At 46.3% G+C, this 14,497-nt stretch overlaps 1 protein-coding gene across 5 annotated transcripts in view; it reads left to right on the forward strand.

The window, feature by feature from the left end:
• The window catches only part of UBE3B (ubiquitin protein ligase E3B), a 54,378-nt gene that overhangs the window by 19,201 nt on the left and 20,680 nt on the right, over positions 1-14,497 (forward strand). For all 5 annotated transcript variants that reach the window (XM_055322227.1, XM_055322226.1, XM_055322224.1 and 2 more), the window contains 6 exons: positions 1,898-2,061; positions 3,209-3,376; positions 6,992-7,163; positions 9,046-9,164; positions 9,988-10,102; positions 10,765-10,864. In XM_055322227.1, the coding sequence (XP_055178202.1) occupies positions 1,898-2,061; positions 3,209-3,376; positions 6,992-7,163; positions 9,046-9,164; positions 9,988-10,102; positions 10,765-10,864 (838 nt within the window). The remainder of the gene's footprint in view (positions 1-1,897; positions 2,062-3,208; positions 3,377-6,991; positions 7,164-9,045; positions 9,165-9,987; positions 10,103-10,764; positions 10,865-14,497) is intronic.

Consider the following 14,497-nt stretch of genomic DNA (forward strand, 5'->3'; position numbering starts at 1 on the left):
TCCTTCCTTCTTTCTTCTTTCTTTCTTCCTTCCAGCCTGTGTTTCATTTGTTACAAGAGTAATGTATTTTCGCTGAATAAAATCTGGATAAGACCAAAAGAAAATAAAAACGCATTAAGCTACTACCCAGAGACAACCTGCATGAATATCTCTTCAGTTTCTTTTTTTTCCCCTGTAAATAGCAATTTTTTAAGTCCTTTTACTTTGAATTTCATTCCGTAGTATATTATGAACCTTATCTAGCACTATTATTTTTTTTCTTTCTCAATATCGCTTTTCCTGACTCCCTAAACTGCCATATTTTGAAGATCCTAAAATGAGACACGGGCAGCCCCAGTGGCTCAGCGGTTTAGTGCCACCTTTAGCCTGGGGTATGATCCTAGAGACCCAGGATCGAGTCCCATGTCAGGCTCCCTGCATGGAGCCTGCTTCTCCCTCTGCCTGTGTCCCTGCCTCTTTCTCTCTCTGTGTCTGTCATAAATAAATAAAATCTTTAAAAAAAATAAAATGAGAAAAATCTCATTTTCAAATAAGATTGAAAAGAGATAAAAGTAACCTCATCCTTTTCAAGAGATGGAATATTAATTTAAAATTTTTTAGTTACAAAACTCAAACATTAAAAATCCTGGACAAGGGGATCCCTGGGTGGCTCAGTGGTTTAGCGCCTGCCTTTGGCCCAGGGCGCAATCCTGGAGCCCTGGGATCGAGTCCCACGTCGGGCTCCTGGCATGGAGCCTGTCTCTCCCTCTGCCTGTGTCTCTGCCTCTCTCTCTATGTCTATCATAAATAAATAAAATCTTAAAAAAAAAAAATCCTAGGCAAGAAGAGAGAAATTAAGTAAGGCGGCATTGCATCACAAGTTTGAAAATGAAACCTATACTCTTGACTGAGATGTCTCAGGTCTCAGGAGCAAAGGCGGCTGTGGCTCCCAGCTGTTTTCCTATTAGATATTTGTGTCCCTGGCAGCTACCCTTGAGGCAAAGAATGTGGGCCAGGAAAAGAAATCCCCAGATTGTCTCCCTTTTCCTCATCATACTTGAGTGTCATCAGTTGAAAAGACAAATTGCCAGCTGACAGCAGGCCCCTGTGTGACACCCTAGCCTGAAAAGGATGGAGCATGTGTGATTGGGACTCAGGAGAGATGTTGTGGGAGGCAGGAGGGGCAGGGGGACATAGCATTGTGCAGCCTGATCTGCTCTGGGGGGCTCTGGACAAGCCATTTTACCCTGCTTTCCTGTCCTGAAACACAGGGACGATTTCCCCCATCCCTCAGATAGTGTTGTTTCAGAAGATCGAATGAGTTAAAGTATGTCAAGGGCCTGCCTCTAGGCCTGCCCCATGGTTGTGGGTGGTAGCTGTTTCTACTGTGATGCTGGGAGCTTTTACAGGATATAGAGCAAGGAGGTGATGAAGGCAGATTTTAAGAGTGAGTCTGATGCTTCGAGTGCCATGTGCAGTGGGGAATGGAGCACTTGAAGGCACGGAGACTATTAGAAGGTTAGGGGTCATGGAAACTTGCAGGCAGCCTAGTGTGAAGAAGAGGACAGTAAGCAGGTATCATTTAGCTTTTGTCGCCTGAGTGGTAAATGGGGTGGAGTCAGGATGAAGAACAGAGACAGGAGAGGACTGTGCACCCGGGAGGACTGTGACATGGAAGCCTGGGGCCCTGGGGTGGGTAGGAATGCTGTAGAGAAGACAATGAGGTCATTACTCTGTGCACCTAGGCCCTCAGTGGTATTTGTGGATCCCACTTTCTCTTTTTTGCCCTCTTATCTGCCATGTTGAGTGGCAGGCCCTTGCCACCTCTCCAAGTGGAAGGCCTAGTGGGGAGCTGAGTGGGCTCTCCATGGCCAGCGTCAGGTGGGACTGACCCACTGGGTCTCCTGCTCTCTCCTAGCCTTAACGAGTCAATGCCCTTGATCACTAAGCAGCTGCAGTTCCTGTGGGGGGTGCCTCTGATCCGGATCTTCTTCAGTGACATCCTGAGCAAGAAGCTGCTGGAGAACCAGGAGCCAGCCCATGTGCAGCCAGCATCTCCCCAGAATGTGCTTCCCGTAAAGAGTGAGTGGCTGGGGCAGGCTGAGCCTGGGGCTCTGCCTGGCTCAAGTGCAGTTCCTGCTGTCCCTGTGTGCCCGCTCCCCTCCATTTCTGGGACACTCGGACTTCTCCCACAAAGGTTTTAAGATTGCTTCAACCAAGTTCACATTTAGCAGATCAACAGAAAACCCTTAGGGGATAGAAAACAAGGACCAGGGAAACAAATAAGTGAATAAGACCAAGGTCAGGTGTAGAGAAAAGTGTCCACAGTTAGGGGATATTCCACAAGGAGTACGGTGGGGATCTCTGAACTTCCATTTGGCTCTGAATTTCTAGTAGTAGCTAGAATGAAAAGGGGTTTGTGGGTCTTCTCTTACTCATTAACAAGAAGAAGGAAGGCCCATTTCTTAGGGGAAGTAGAGCCTTTCTGAGCCCCTAATCATAAAGGTCCTTTGCATTTGGACCTGTGTGGGTCACTGACTGGGCCACCCCCATATTGTCTCTTTGGCTTAGTCATAGGTTCTATGGGAAGGTTTCTTGGTGCCCTCTCTGAGGAAAGTTCAGGAAATGCCACTAACACAGAATTCAGTGGAGTCACCTGCCCGTGGCAGATTTCCAGGTTCAGGGTGACTTTTCTTCTGCCATCCAGTGTGGCTCAGACAGTCTCCATCATGTGGCTGTCCGTGGGGAGGGGCTCAGTCTCCCTTCAGCAGGATGTAAATGTAAATGGGAAAGTTTAAAACTAAAGTCAAGTATCAATCAGTACCCAAACCGAGTATCAGTACTCAAGGTTGATTCTGCTTCCCTCTTAAAGCACAGAGAACCATGAGTCACCCAGGCCCTCCGCCTTCACCCATCTTTCCCTAATATAGTCTGCTGGATTTTTACCTGTAGGTTCCCATGGCCCAGTAAAAGAATCCCCTGTAGCAGTCGAATATGTCTGGCTTGGTCTGAGATATTTTCTGATGTTATGAAGAGGTCTCCGGGTGCCACCTAAAAGCCTATTGTGAATGCTTTTCTAATCTATCCCAAAGAGATGACTTGAGTCAAGGCAGCTGCCCCACTGTCCAGACCTGGTTGTAAACCGGGCACTTTACTGAGATGCTCTTTATGGAGTGAAAGCTGGCAGATGGCTGAACGTCTGCTCACATATTCCTTCCCTCCGTGCCAGATCTCCTGAAGCGTGCATTTCAGAAGTCTGCATCCGTTCGGAATATCCTCAGGCCTGTTGGGGGTAAGCGTGTGGACTCTGTGGAGGTCCAGAAGGTCTGCAACATCTGTGTCCTCTACCAGACCTCACTGACGACTCTGACCCAGATCCGACTGCAGATACTCACAGGTTTGGAGGTCCTGAGGTGCCTTCTTCCATCTCCAACATTTGGCAAAGGATTTTTCTTAGAAAAAGTTGAATTTCTTCTGGCTTCATTGGCTCAGGAGATAGGTTTTGAAGGAGGGTATTTTTGAGCTGTTCTTATAGATTGCTGCGCCTCAGTTAAATGGCTCACACTGACCTCAGTCCCAGTGCTGCCAGTTCATTTCTGAGACCTGGCTTTTTTTTTCATTATGGAGTGCAATTTGCTTTCAAAAGTTACTATTTTTTTTTTGACAAGAAAATTAGAAAAGAAAAAAGAAAAGCAAAGCCATATTTAATCCGATAGTCCAAGGATAACCACCTGTACCACAGATGTATATGATGTTTAAATTGAATTAACGTAGTTTTACCCTTCCCTTTGCATTCATCACTTTTTTTTTTCTTTGGTCTATGGCCATACCACCCTGAACATGCCCGATCTCGTATGATCTCAGAAACTATTTTTTAGGATTGTATTTATTTGATACGAGCAACAAACGGGAAACAGTGGACAGAGGGAGAGGGAGAAGCAGGCTTCCCACTGACCAGGTAGCCTGATGTGGGGCTGGACCCCAAGATCATGACCTCAGCTGAAGAGCAGACACTTAACCGACTGAGCCACCCAGACACCTCCATTCATCACTTTAGAAGCATTTTATCACTGTCAACAGTTCTTCCAAAATTTCATTTTTATTGGCTGCATAGTATCTCATCACGTGGATATGCCTGATGTTTTCCTTCTTAGCCAAGCAAAGAAGAAAATCGTGTCCATGTGCCCCCTTCCCCCATTCTCCCATGAACACAGTTTGGGCAGTGGGGGCTTTCTACTGCCATGCAGGACTTGTTCATATGAATTAGTATTATGAGGACCGAAAGTCTATAAGCCATGAAACTATTGACTACATAAGGGGTCAAGAACTTTTCTGTTTCATTTTACATTTTTTTAAAATTTTAATTCAATTTGCCAACATATACTGTGACACCGAGTGCCTGTCACATCACGTTTACATTTTTTTTAAATCCTGAATTACCATTGCTTCTCTCTTTCACACTTACTTTATTCATCTTCAGGCATTAGTAGAACATCTGTGTGCCGGGCACTGAGGGTGAAAAGGTGACTAAGATAGCCAAGGGTCCCTTTCCCAAGAGGATTCTAAGAGTGAGGAGACAAGCAGTAGGCAAGGGAGAAAAGTATTTACTGTCCTAATGGGTACTGTGACCGCAGAAGAAATGAGACAGTACGGGCTTGGACTGAAGCAGGCTTTCCCAGCCTCAGCACTGCTAACATCTCAGGCCCTATAGTTCCTTTTGTGGAAGCCGTCTTGTCTGTTGTAGGATGTTTAGCAGCCCCTGGCCCCTTCCCATAGATACCAGTAGTACTTCTTCCTCTCCAGACCCTTCATGTCTCCAGGCACTGCCCGATGCTGCCTAAGGGGCAGCATGGTCCCTGATTGAACAGCATGGGACTGGTGTGACAACAGGGTTGGAGGCAGGGGCCTTTGGATAGGTTTTAGAGGTCGTGTCTACAGGTCTAATAGGTACATTGGATTTGGAAGAGTGAAGGCCAAAGGCTTCAAAGGTGAGGCCAGATTGTTGGCCCAAGCAGCCTATGTGGATGGTGGTATCATTTGCTGAGTTGGGGACAACCAGCGAGGGATGGGGCTTGTGGGGAATGAAGAGTTCTATTTGGGGTGTGACAAGTGTGAGGTACCAAGCAGGCACATGAGTATACTGTGGGGAAACAAGGAGAGGAGTGTTCTGTAAAGCCTTAGGCCCAGGGTAGGCTCCATTAAGAAAGCTCAAAAGAGGATGAAGAGGGACCTGGATCAAGCCTGGCACCCCAGCACCCAGTGTGAGGGTTTGAGAAGCATTGTAAGTGACATGATTTTGAGGTCCTGGTCAGTGCTCAAGCTTTTTAAAGTGACCACAAATTCAGGCATCCCCTGTTGTCTCAGTGAGAGAACCCAGAAAGAAGTTTTCTTGGCTAACTTGAAAATAGTTCCTTTGAAGAATGAGATAAACTAGCCTGAAGTGTTTGTTGAATGTTCGGTCTGTTGAGCTACATGCAAAGTAGATAGTAGAAGATAATATGCTTCTTTGCTCATGCTCCTCACGTGCACTGGGTGGCCCAGAGCCCCATACTGCCCTCTGGCATAGCTCTCCAGAGCGCCGCATCTTCATTTCTCTCCAAGATGCTCCAGAGGCAGCCCCAGTTGAATCCGTGTCTGAGGCTGGAAATGGGTATTTTTGTCCACACCATGAGGACTATTCACATAACATGAGAGTAGTTGCTCTTCCTGATTGTCCTGTGGGAGTATATTTGTGGTCTAACAGTTTAACTACTCACTCTGTTTCTCTTGTTAAGCTATTTTTAAATTGTGAAAGTTACACATTCTTCTTTCCTTTTTTGGTTTCTGCATTCTCTAACCACATTCTGCTACCTTGAAAATGTGAGCTCAAACCTTTAGGGATAATAACTAAATGGGCCTCTGTTTCTTTCCTCTTCAACAGTCCCTTCAGGCCACTCTAGTCTAAGCATTTCTAGCAGTATTGATTGAGTCTGTCATTCTGCCCCTGCTCCAGGCAAATATATCTTCCGCAAGCAGTTCTTTGTTCAAAATTAAGTAATTTAAAGTGCCCTGTAAAATGAGAGGTATTATAAGGACTCAAATATAAAGTGAAATATGAAGAATAATTTGAGGCACACAACTTGCTGTATGTTCAGAGACACATGGAACTTCAGAGCCAGGTTCTCTGAATCAATAGCTGTATTAATAGACTTAAAATGTAGCAGTGATGTAGCTTATGTGTCTGAGGCCTTGTGGCCATCAGAAAATAGACCTAAAATGTCTTCTGCTTCATCCAAGTTTAAATGTTTGTGTGACACTTCACAGGATCTCTGCTACAATCATTCATTGCTTTCCCATTTTTAGCAGAGATAGAATAGTAGAAGTAGAGGAGAGGAAAGCTTTGCCAAATGTAGGTGAGCCTGAAAGGTGGTTGAAAGCAGGGATCATCGAACTACAACCTGTGAGCCAAATGCCGCCCACCATTTGGTTTTGTAAATAAAGTTTTTATTGGAATACAGTGCCATCCACTCATTTACATGTAGTCTATGGCTGCTTTTGTACTACAATAGTGTGACAGGGTCCTTCTGGGCCAGGCCCACACAGCCTGAAAATACTTAGGCTCTAGCTCTTTCCAGGAAAAGTTAGCTGATCCCTGATTTAAAATATACACAGTCAAACAGATGTGGGTTCTCTTCTTAGCTCTGATACTTATTGGCGGGTGATTTGAGGCTAATTACTTTGATTTTTTTTCCTCTTATAAAATGGAGGTAACATTAGGTTTCACAAGATGGGAAATAACGCATGCAGAGTACTTAGATCGACATCTGAAACAGAAAGCATTCGTGAAATGTTAGCAGTTACTGTGATCATTACTCTCGTGGTCATAATGATTTTCTTAGTGATTGCACCTTCTTTTCATACACATTAAATGTCCACAAAGAAGTATAAGCATTTTGTTCCCCCAGTGGGTAGGAGAAACCGTGGACCAGATGGAACCCCCACCTGAAGCTTGGGTTTCTCTATTCTTTTCCAGGTCTCACTTACCTTGATGACCTGCTCCCCAAACTGTGGGCGTTTATCTGTGAGCTCGGGCCCCACGGAGGGTTAAAGCTCTTCTTGGAATGCCTCAACAATGACACTGAAGAGTCCAAGCAGCTCTTGGCCATGCTGATGCTGTTCTGTGACTGCTCCCGGCACCTCATCACGTAGGTTGACCTCTGTGAGGCTCCATTCCTTTCCTAGAATATGGAGAAGCCAAGTCACAGTGTCCATAAGGAAGCCATTGCTGATGTGATTACCACCACTGTTCAGACCGGTGTGGCAGGGTCATTAGGAAAATCAGAAAACATTTACGGTACAAGGTGGGTGGCGTGTAGTCAGGGCTCGGCAATTCTTAGTTCCCATTCTTCTGGGAAGCTGGGTCAGTACCCTTGAGTGTGGGCTTTGGGGTCTCCCAGAGCTGGGTTCAAATCCCACCTCCACCATTTACTCACTGGGTTAGTTACCCGGAAGATTCCAGAGCTGAGGAGTGGGAGGCAAATCCTGGGTTGGCCACTTCCTGAGGCACCCTGGACAGGGAGGCCTTGCCTCTCTGAACCTCTCTCTTCTCATCTGTAGATGGGAATCACAGTAGCACACACCTCTTGGCCCTGTGGTAAGGATTGAAGGAGGTAATGCAGAAAAAAGGGAATGGGGAATTAGCAAATGTGAGTCCCATTCAGTTCTTTTGTTTTTTAAGCTTATGTGTCTAGTTGTAGTTTTGATATTTTTTTTAATTCCACATTTTTCCAAAGTTGGTAAAGAATTATAAGAGAGAGGGACAAACAGTTATGTTTGGGATAGATGACATTGGTAGGAGGGAGTAAGGAACACATAGGTGGTGACTGGGTAGGAATCATGGAGAGAGGGGTCTGAGGAGCAGTTAGAGGCAAGAGCCGGGGGTCTGTGGCCATTGGTGAAGACAGTGAATGGCTGGGTTTGGGGTGACCTGAGAGCGAGTTGCGCCCTAAAGCGAATGGAGCAATCTTAGGAAATTTTCATATAAAGCTGTATCTTCAATGGAATATTACTCAGCCATTAGAAACGACAAATACCCACCATTTGCTTCAACGTGGATGGAACTGGAGGGTATTATGCTGAGTGAAGTAAGTCAATCGGAGAAGGACAAACAGTGTATGTTCTCATTCATTTGGGGAATATGAATAATAGTGAAGGGGAATATAAGGGAAGGGAGAAGAAATGTGTGGGAGATATCAGAAAGGGACACAGAACATAAAGACTCCTAACTCTGGGAAACGAACTAGGGGTGGTAGAAGGGGAGGAGGGCGGGGGTGGGGGTGAATGGGTGACGGGCACGGAGGGGGACACTTGACGGGATGAGCACTGGGTGTTATTCTGTATGTTGGTAAATTGAACACCAATAAAAATTAATTTATAAAAAAAAAAAAATAAAGCTGTATCTTAAATGATTCATTTACTCGCACATTCTTTCAGGCATGTGTTCATTCCCACATAAATATTTCACAGGTACCTACCAAGCACCACTAGTGGCTGTCGTAGTGGCAGAGGAAGATTCCGTGGCTCTCCTCAGTGGACACAGACTCTCAGTCAAGATTCCTTGATAGTCAGGCATGAGTTCAGGCAGGAAGTAAGAGCATCACAGTCAGATCCTTATGAATAAGAAAAATACACAGGGCAGCTTCTTATTTTTTTCTTCTCTCAGTTGTAGTTTTATTTTTTTTATTTTTTATTTTTATTTTTTCAGTTGTAGTTTTAACCTTGTTACCATGGACAATTTCAAATAAATAGAAAGTGGGGAGAATAGTACAAGGAATCCCCACATGCCCGCCAGCAACTTCCGTAGTGGTCAGGATGCAGCCACCTCTGCTTTACTTCGACCCCCACAAGCTCTCCCTTCCAGGTTATCCTGAAGCAGATCCTGTACATCATATTGTGTTAGCTGTAAATTTTTATCTGAAAGATGAAGCTTGTTTCTTGAGCTTGTTTTGTCTCGTAAGAGGTATAGATCTCCCTATTTTTCCTGCTTTTCTCAGTGGGAAATTGTGACTGATTTTCTATCTGATTTAGGATCCTTGACGACATTGAAGTATATGAAGAACAAATTTCATTCAAACTGGAAGAACTGGTTACTATCTCCTCTTTCCTGAACTCCTTTGTGTTTAAGATGATCTGGGATGGAATCGTAGGTAAGGTGAAGATGCTAGCTGTCAATTAATTGATTAATTAATTAGATTTTATTTATTTATTTACTCATGAGAGACAGACACAGAGAGAGGCAGAGACATAGGCAGAGGGAGAAACCAGCTCCCTGTGGGGAGCCTGATGTGAGACTTGATCCCAGAACCCCAGGATCATGCCCTGAGCCAAAGGCAGAGGCTCAACCACTGAGACACCCAGGCGTCCTGCCAGCCGTCAATTTATTGATGCTACACAGGGAGGCCACGGTCTGTAACACCAGCTAATTCTTAGCTTTATTGCTCATCATGGCTAATTGGAAGGGCACATTTATTCACATAATTGGAAGTTGTACTTCTTCGCTATATACACAGCCTCTCAAGGTAGTAGTGTGGTTATGGAAGTCTTAGCCTTTCCTTCAGGATGTACACATACATGTGAACGATTATTAATGATGATGATTTTGCCCTGAAACTCCTTTCACTCCTTTGAGTTGATTTCCATGAAAAGAAAACATGTCAGGGCACACTTCAAATCCGAGCTCACCTCCTGAAGCAGTTGTACAAAACTCCTTAAATTAAAAAGGTCTTTTGGGTCACCTGCTTTGGGAGGCAGCTGGAGCGATTGTGTCTGAGACACCCAGGTCCTGCCAATGCTTAGAACATACCCAGGGAGTCTTTTAATTCTGTTGGTTCTGCATAAAATCCAGAGTGAGGGGGACTAAGGATGTTGGTGGGGCCTGGTGACAGGCAGAGACAAGGAGCTATCCTCCTGGCTCCCTGCCAGCTCTGACCATTTCTGTGTGTGCGGCTCTCCTATTTGTGTGCCCCACAGAGAACGCCAAGGGTGAGACGTTAGAGCTGTTCCAGTCTGTCCATGGGTGGCTGATGGTGCTGTATGAGCGGGACTGCCGGCGGCGCTTTGCCCCTGAAGACCACTGGCTGCGAAAGTGAGGAGTGGGGTGGGGAAAGGGGGTCTCCTCCATCATGCTCTGCACTCACACTCTGAAGCCAAGAGGTGTTCATCCCTCCTTTGTCCCCTGTCCTCCTGGGAGGACAGACCGCCAGGCAGTTGGCAATTTGTGAAGATGTGTGGACACAGAGAGTAATTAGAGCTCATTAATGGTGACAGAGCCAGGTCACATTTAGCAAATGGGAAGCAAGTTCTTCTAGCTGGACTGAGCAGCAGGTTATGATAGTTCAGTTGTGGTTTTTTCAGCAGAATGGGCAGGACAGAAACTACAGCTAGGTTTTTCAGGGGTGGGGTGGGGAAATCCTCTTGCAACAACTAAACATAAGAGGTCTGTGATTTTTTTTACCAGTGACATGTCAGCTCTTAGGTTGTGGCACTAGAGTGGGGTCTGACGGACACTTTCAGTAAAGGGCCAGACAGCAAATATTTTAGGCTTTGCAGACCAGACGATATCTTTTGCAAGTATCCCACTGTGCTGTGCTGTTGTAATGTGAAAGCAGCCTGAGACAGTATGTAGTGATTGTGTTCCATGGAAATTTATATACAGAAATGGCAGCAGGCTGCAGTTGGCCACCCCTGCAACTAGAGAACGGTTTTACTGTTCTAATAACCCAAACCCATGCTTTTCTTCTTCTGAAGGGATCTCAAACCTAGCGTGCTCTTCCAAGAACTGGACAAGGACAGGAAGCGGGCCCAGCTGATCCTGCAGTACATCCCTCATGTCATCCCTCACAAAAACGTGAGTTGCTCTCAGAACTGGGCTCCTGTGCATCTTTCTCTTCTACCACATGGTACCTGCCTTGCCCTTTTAGCTGTAGCAGTTGGAAAGAAAGAAATGAGCTCACTCTCTCAACAGATGCAAATGGTGATTGGATCTCACTCCGTGGCAGGTATTAAGCCAAGTAGAGAGATGGAAGACAGTGTGAACGGGCAGTTCTGGCAGGTGAGGTGCATGTTACAGGGATGGATGTTGTAGGATCCCAGACCAGGGGACCTGACCCAGCTGAGAACAGGGGGAATGGAGTCAGGAAAAGCTTCCATTGGCAGAAGGGAACAGTAGTTAAAGGAAGGGAAGAGTAGTTAAAGGCCTGGGGTGATTGAGAGCGTGGTGCTCCTAGATGGCTAGATGTTCACTTCTGGCTGTGGAGAATATAAAGGGGAGCCAGGAAGCTGAGAAGGTTTGTAGGAGTTGGAGCCAGAAGGGCCTTTTGTACCAGGGCCAGGAGTGTGAACTTCCTGGAGCCATTGGAGTGTTTGCAGCTTCAAGGGCCCCTGGTCAGAGCTGTGCTTTAGAGAGATCCTTCTGGCCATGGGTTAGAAGACTGGCTAGAGGCAGAGATGTTATGAGCGTAGAAAGAGGGTAATGAAATCATAAGAACAAAGATGTTCAGAAGAGAAGGAAAGATGGATTTCAGGTAGTGGGCATGTTTCTGGCTCAGATTCCTAGATGCTTGCAGGAGTCATTCCTAGGGTAGGAGCCAGAGGCAAGAGCAGCTCTGGGAAGTGCTGGTAAGATCAGCTTTGAGCAGGCAACAGGTGAAGTGTCCGTGACCCCTCGAGGCCATTGAACAGCAGGGCTGGAGAGAGACTGTACATGTGGACACCCCCCAAATCTGGCTGCACCCATTGCCATGGACAAGGAGTAAGACAACAAGGGACCTGTCCTTTAGAGGGCTGGTGCGAGGAGAGGGCTAATCAGAGCAAGGAAACCATCAACTGAGGGACGTGAGAGACTTGGGAAAGATCGGGTACTGTGGTGAGAGTGTCAGGAAGCGCAGGAAGGCACTACCACATCCCATTGCTTCACAGGAGGCAATGTCTGTGGTGGGCGCTCCAGGAATGTCTGCTGGGAGCCACAGCAACATCGGGCTCCTTCAGAAGAGGCTCTAACGGGTCTTTGTGTGCCTTTCTTTCCTTTCCTCCTTTTTTTGACAAAAGATATTTTTAGAAAAGAGCACAAGTCACATTTTTGTAAATTGAACCTTATTTTTCAGAGATAAGCACCCCTCATTGCTCTCTGATATTGCTGTGACCTTGACGTTAATACTCACGATTGCCATTCTTCACCTTCAAGTAGTGGATATGGCTGTTTAAATTCTTACTGCACTTGACAGCAGTGCCTCTCAGAAATGAAGGGACCTCAGGAGATGACTTACTGAAACATGCCCCTGCCCTGGAGGGAGCCCCTCCAACAATATCCCTTACCTTACCTCACATAGAGGACCTGCAACCTGGCAAAGCCAGCCATTCTATTGCTTTACTCTGCCCGATGATGGAACATTCTTCCTCACCCAAAGCTAAATTAATTCTCTGTAACTTCCACCCTTTGGTCCTTGAATAACCACTGAAAGTGGAATCTAAATCTTCTGAGATGTGCAGACAGTTCTTATCTGCCTTATGGGCCTTCTGTATTCCAAGGGGGGCATCTTTCCCTTCTGCAACCGCTCCGCGTGGAAGTGGCTTCCAGGCCTTCATCTCCAGGGCCTTGTCCAGGGTGGTGCAGTCTGACTGCAAACCAAGCACCGCACCCTGGACCCATGTGTTTGTGAAGTCAGCCCTGGACCATAGCATTCCCGTATCATGCAGCCTGGGATCTCCACTCCAGGTATCTGCAGTTCACACCTGGCATGCCTTGGTGGCTCTGGGTTGTCACAGGATATTTTAAGTTTTTCAGAGGAGCACAGTGAAATCTGTTGGACACTGTGAAGTACTAGCTCAAGCTTACAATGTCAGCATTCCTGTCGAGGATGTCCTATTTGCTAAGCTGGGTTTTAAAAATGAAACTGAATTATTTTTTATTTCAATGTACGTGCATTTTTAAAATACAGCCATTAAGCCTTTAGCATATAAATACTAAGTAGTTTAGGATACTAGCCATCTCATAAATGGTACTGTATTACTTTTGACCTAGGAGTGCTGTGAAAGTCACCAGTGAGGCGTTAGGGATGCTGCGAACAAGAAGTCTGGAAACCTCTGAGATTAGTTGGCATGACTTGGGGGCTGTGGTATAATCCCTGGTGTGTTTTTCTTTGGGGCATTTTGCTGAAGATTGTCATCAAGGCTTTTTGTGCATAGTTAATGAACTTGCTCTTTGCTGTGTCTTGAGGACCCTTCCTCGTCTCCTGACCCCTGCTCTGATCTTGTGATGGCCCTGGCAGTTCCAAGAGGGCATCTAAGCTCAGTGTATTGGGGTTATGAGGGCTGTGTCCCCTGCTGACACATCCTGCTGGAATGCACAGGGAGCTAATAGGGTCTCTGCAATCCTGTCTGCTCCCCTGTGTCTGTCACATATGGCATAAATGCCAGAACTCTCCCTGTTCTTGACTCACTCAAGTGAGTGACTCACAACACCATTCTTCCTTTACTAGGAAGAAGGCCTCAACTCTGCCTGGTTCACACACACACTCCTCCTCTGTGCTGTTTTACGTTGCTTTTATACATCTATCTGAGATACATCTCCTAACTGGGACTTGAGGACTTTCTCTCTCGTTTGGGTGTGGAAGGCCTAGTGCCCCATGGGGAGGGCAGGGGCTCTATGGTGTGGTGGTCTGTGCATGGGTCCTGGGTTTGAATGTGACCCCTCTGTCCACCAGCTGTGTGACCTTGGGTAAGTCACTTTCTTCATCTGCAAAGTAGAGACAAGGATCCTTTCCCAGATATTTGCTGTAGTTGCTGAGGTCTCTCAGCCTCGTGCAGGGTGCTTACAGTTGTCCCAAACCTTCCTCCTTGCCCCATGGAAATCAGGGCCTCATCCTGGGAATCTTGGGAGGCAGGTGTTCTCTCAGCCGCCTCTGTGCTTCTGCTTCTGTGTATGTGGTCTCTGCCCCATACAGGATTTACCCCCATGGAAGGCTCTTCTGCCTCATGTCCATGCTAAAGATTTGAGGGCAGAGGAAGCGGTTGTGCCCCACAGCCCACACAAGTTAAATTGGAAGTCTGTAGGTCCCCCCGCCCCACCTGTACAGACCTGTTAGGCGATGGTGCCCTTCACCCCACCCCCCCATCACCAACAGCCTCACTGTTGCTTGGTCTGTTCTTCCCTTCCATGTTCTCCTTAAACCCCCAGAGCTTCTGATACTACTCAGGGCACTTTAGTCCTTGTTTCTAGATTCGCAGACCAGCCACATCAAGCTGTTCTGCTGAGAAGAAACCCTTCTGCCAAATACATTCCTCCTCCTTGGGAGGCCGTAGGCAATCACTTTTCCCGCTACAGCATATTTACTTCATAGCCAATTAAACGATCAAATGTAAACACACTAGCCTCCCCTGTGTATACTTAACTCTTATTACCATTGTTGTTATCCTTCTGACCTTGTTTGTATGTGACAAAGCTTTTGACTTAGGAGGAGATTGCCACTTAAAAAACAAAACA

This window comes from Nyctereutes procyonoides, unplaced genomic scaffold (genome assembly GCF_905146905.1).
Source record: "Nyctereutes procyonoides isolate TBG_1078 unplaced genomic scaffold, NYPRO_anot_genome, whole genome shotgun sequence".
Lineage (NCBI taxonomy): Eukaryota > Metazoa > Chordata > Mammalia > Carnivora > Canidae > Nyctereutes > Nyctereutes procyonoides.